Raw genomic sequence first — 4,261 nt, 5'->3', positions numbered from 1 at the left:
CAAAATTGCAAATAGAAATCAATAAATTTTCGAGAAAAAATGTATATGAAATTCGGAAAATTTTGTAAAACTTGGAACCTTATTCGCTGATATTTGTTACCCTGTTAGAAATCTTGTATAGTCATCCAGGCATTGATTTATCGGTATTAAAGTTGCTACCGGTTGGCATTAAAATTATACCGGTCAGTAAAAATTTGCTACCGATATGGTAAAATTTAGGTACCGAGGTATTACTATACTACGCGGTATTACATATCAATGCCTGTTTGGTAGTCATATATGAATACCGCTTGGTATTAATTTAATACTGGATTTCTAAGAACATAATTATAAATTATTTTCCTTGCCTGAACAAAATGTTCCATTTCCGACGATTTTCCGAACCCAAACTCTTTTAAATTCTTAAACGTCCATGTTCTTGACTTTTCCCACATTTCCCCTTCGCCGGTCACAATTCCCAGATTTTTTCCGGCCGTGCGATCATGAAATGTTCCCATCCGATCGCGACCAAAGGCAGCCTCGTTTGTTAGAACGGTTGAAATCGCTTCCTTCGAAGTGATCACGACTGAAAAAAAGGTTAAAATTACACTTGAATAATTTTTTGATACGATTATTACCGGCGGAGGTATTACGTAATTTTTCCCCTTCGGTAATAATTTGTCACCGAATAAGGGTAATATCTGTATATATACGGAGGCTAAATCCTGCTCAAACCCCTAATGTCAACGCTCTGGTAACAAAAACATTACCGACACGGGAGACAATTGTTACTCTCAGAAGCCAATTTATTACTATTGTGTTATCACGCCGGTAGAATTGTATAGTACCTCCGCCGGTAATGATGGTATATATCACTAATTATTGAGAATGAACATACAAGTATGTACATACACGTTTACAATTCATCTGTATATAGCTTTATGTGTGAATAGCGTAAATTCGTAAAATTGCAACTAGACAATTCACACAAGCTTTTGTAACCTAGTAAAATCCGTAAATCCTACAAACGTATAAAATTTTACGAATATTTCGAAAGAAAATTAGCTTACAAAGCCTTGTAAACTTCATCATGAGGCAATCACGGAGAGAGTAGCATTTTAAAATCCGTAAATCCTGTAAACTTACAAACTTTTACAAAATTTTACCAATATTTTCAAGGAAGATTAGCTTACAAATTTCTTTAAACTTACTCAGATCAAGGGCAACTTTTTATTTTTGTAAAATTAGTTTTAAAATTAGTTTGTAAAATTAGTAAAATAATTTTACCAAGATTACCAATTTTACAAGTTACCAATGACTGCGTGAATTGTCTGAGTGATTGCGATTTACTTTACTAATTGTTGTCTATATATATTACCTGTTCACATTCATTCATTAAAGTGAGTTTGAGTGATGAATAGGTGTGAATTATTCAAAATCATATGAATTTTGCATGAGTAAATACGTCCTATTCATTATTGAATGAATAAATACTTTACTAATAAATATAGTATGAATAAACATTTTATGTAATGCTCAAGTAGGATTCCAATATTTAAAAAATGTATTTATTACTCCAGTCTAATAAATAATTTAGATAACGTTTATGTAATTCACTATTCCGATCGAACGATCCAAGGGTTTTTTCGGGTCTGAAACCAGAGCTGCTTTGGTACAAAACAGCTCGAGTTTCAGACCATAAGTGTTTGTGGAGCAGATAGATTTAATATTTTGTAATTTTGGAGTTGAACTTAAGCATTTTTTAAATCTCTGTTTGTTGATAGCTATTTATTACGGACTGGAACGTTAAATTAATTAAATCAAGCTCTTGTATTGCTTTACATATTTATAAATAGTGCAAATTTGTAAAATAACTGATTTCAACTGAAAATGCAAATATGTATCAAACACTAAAATCATTTTCGAACTTATGTTTATGAACAAAAAAAAACATATTTTCGAAGTGCATAAATTTCTTACAAGTTCGTAAGCCAATTTCCCTCAGGAATGTGTGTATAACTTGGTAAAAGTTTGTAAACTTACAAAGCTTACGCAGTTGCGAAGGTTACTAATTGAAATTTGTTGAATGAAACGACTCAACAAAATCTATTTTGATTTATGCTTCATAGTTTTTTTTCACATATTACACTTTCGGCAGTGAAGTCTGACATATTTTTCACATTTTAATTTTCTTTGGCCTCAAATTTTTTATAAATTTTGAAAAGGTATCTACAGTTTGGTCATTTGAATTAGAGACTCTTTTTGCATTTTGCAATTTTTCCCAGGATAGCAACTAATTAAAATTAAAAATCGCGAAGAGCCGTTCGTAGACTTATCCAATGAGTTATTTGATAACAATTGTATTTTTTAATTGGCATACAATTTGTGAACAGCTCTTTTTAGATTTTTTAAATATTTTTTTTAGTTACCAGAAAATTTGAAAATTTACCAAAAAAGTCTCTAATTCAAATGACCAAACTGTAGTAAACTCTTAAATTTGCCTGCTTTCTTACTAAATTCCATCATTTTATATGGATTATCCATGCGAAAAACATATTTGCAAAATTACATCGTGACATTTGCAAGCGAAACAGATGGTTAGAAATCTGATATATTCAATATTCAGACAGGTATTCCAGGTGTTTATTTGGTGTTAGAGTTGTTACCGCTTGGAATTCAAATGTCAAATCAGAAAATAAAAATTTGCTACCGATTTGGTAAAATTTTCATACCGAGCTATTAGTACAAAGTATTTACAAAAATGTGTCCACTCTTCGAAATATTTGTAAAATTTTGTAAAAGCTTTTAAGTTAACATAACTTGTGGATTTTGCGAAATTACCAAAGACTGCAAGAATTGTATCATGAGTTGAGTCGTATAAATTTACTGACTATTTATAAGTTTGAAGTTTTGAAACCTTCAGCCATACCTACACGTTTCATTCCCACTTTTAAGGAGTAAATTTCGCCATATTTTTTCGCAAGGTTTCCCAATTTTTGCGTAATATTTCCCTCAGCTCGGGCCAAGTGGAAGATATTACCGATAATCGGCCAGACCAGTGGACCTGAAAAAAAGGTCGGAATTATTACAAAATTACTGTTACGAAATTATTATAAAATTTGCTAATCTTCTAAACGCCGCTAAATGTATTACCTGGCGGTTCATCCGACCGATCGGTGTTATCCCGCAGAAAAAAATAGTAAATTACCAGCCCTACCAAAACCGTGATTGCGTAAAAATCAAACATTTTGTCAATTCGGAGGTCGAATCGACCTTAAGTAAATGAAATTTATGACTGACAAAACACAAAATTTGATTTCAGCCAGTCCAATGCATGGGTTAAAATATAATCAAATTAATTCATGATAACACCAAATCCTCAGCTTTACACTGAATAAGATTGATTCTAATTTGTACAGAAAATTAATCGTGATGCAAAACGCGGGTAGGGTTCACATGAAAAATTGACGCAATTTACGCAGGCCTTGGTAACATTGTAAAATCCGTAAATTCTGTAAACTAACAAACATTCACATACAAATATTTATAAGGCAAATTAGCTCGCAAATTTTTGTAAACTTATTCAGATCAAGGGCGTCACTTTATTTTGTAAAAGTTGGTAAAATGATTTTACAAGAGTGACCGACTTGTCAAGTTATAAAGGACGGCGCAAATTGTGTCATTTTATATTTAGAAGGAGTATGTACAACGCCATTAACTATTTGTGTAGGAAATTTCCAGTCCAATTTAAATTAAGGTTGTCTGAAAACCATACATCCGTAGTGGCAAAGATGTGTAGATGTAGATATGCATAGCATAGATATCTGTATTTCGTTGTCCATCAGGACTTGATTTTGCCAAAAGTTATAATACACATTAATATCACTATAAAATAATAATAAAATTTTTTACAAATTTTAGAGATTCTTAGCCAAGTGCCTTGGCAAAAGTAATTTTACTGGACAATCAAGCTTACGTTTCTCTTTTGAAAGATGTTTTTTTTCTGTTATGGTCAACTTGAATTTCATTATCATGAGAGGAAGTATTCGAGAAAAAAGTATTAAATTATGAACAGTTAATTAAATACGACCCTGAAAATTATAATGTAATTCAAGTAAACTGAACTTTGTAACTTATGAATTGATAGCATAATGAAACAATTGACGCCGTAACTTGGTACAATTTTAATACTGGATTTCTAAGAGTGGGTGCGCTTTTTTCTATGCATGAACAATTTAATGGTTGAAATTAATGAGTAAAAGTCAATATTAATTATTAGCTT

The 4,261-nt window shown here is 31.4% G+C and overlaps 1 protein-coding gene across 1 annotated transcript; it reads right to left on the bottom strand.

Moving 5' to 3' along the window:
• Positions 1–238: 238 nt before the first annotated feature.
• LOC118432980 (cytochrome P450 2H2-like) lies at positions 239–3,387 on the bottom strand. The gene is made up of 4 exons (XM_035857008.1): positions 3,133–3,387; positions 2,909–3,043; positions 348–565; positions 239–262 (listed from the first exon to the last, which is right to left on the bottom strand). The coding sequence occupies exons 1-4, from the start codon at positions 3,224–3,226 to the stop codon at positions 239–241; spliced, it is 471 nt and encodes a 156-aa protein (XP_035712901.1). The 5' UTR covers positions 3,227–3,387.
• Between the last annotated feature and the right edge of the window lie 874 nt (positions 3,388–4,261).

Source organism: Folsomia candida, unplaced genomic scaffold, assembly GCF_002217175.1.
Source record: "Folsomia candida strain VU population unplaced genomic scaffold, ASM221717v1 Fcan01_Sc015, whole genome shotgun sequence".
In the NCBI taxonomy this organism is placed as follows: Eukaryota; Metazoa; Arthropoda; class Collembola; order Entomobryomorpha; family Isotomidae; genus Folsomia; species Folsomia candida.
This window is presented reverse-complemented; position numbering and strand designations above follow the sequence as displayed.

Bases quoted from the DNA above. Each gene is read 5' to 3' on its own strand.
- LOC118432980 (XM_035857008.1), bottom strand. From the start codon at position 3,226: ATGTTTGATTTTTACGCAATCACGGTTTTGGTAGGGCTGGTAATTTAC. The intron at 3,044-3,132 runs GTAATACATTTA...CCTTTTTTTCAG, and splicing joins TCGGTCGGATGAACCGCCAG to GTCCACTGGTCTGGCCGATT. The intron at 263-347 runs GCAAGGAAAATA...ACTACCAAACAG, and splicing joins AAATGGAACATTTTGTTCAG to GCATTGATATGTAATACCGC.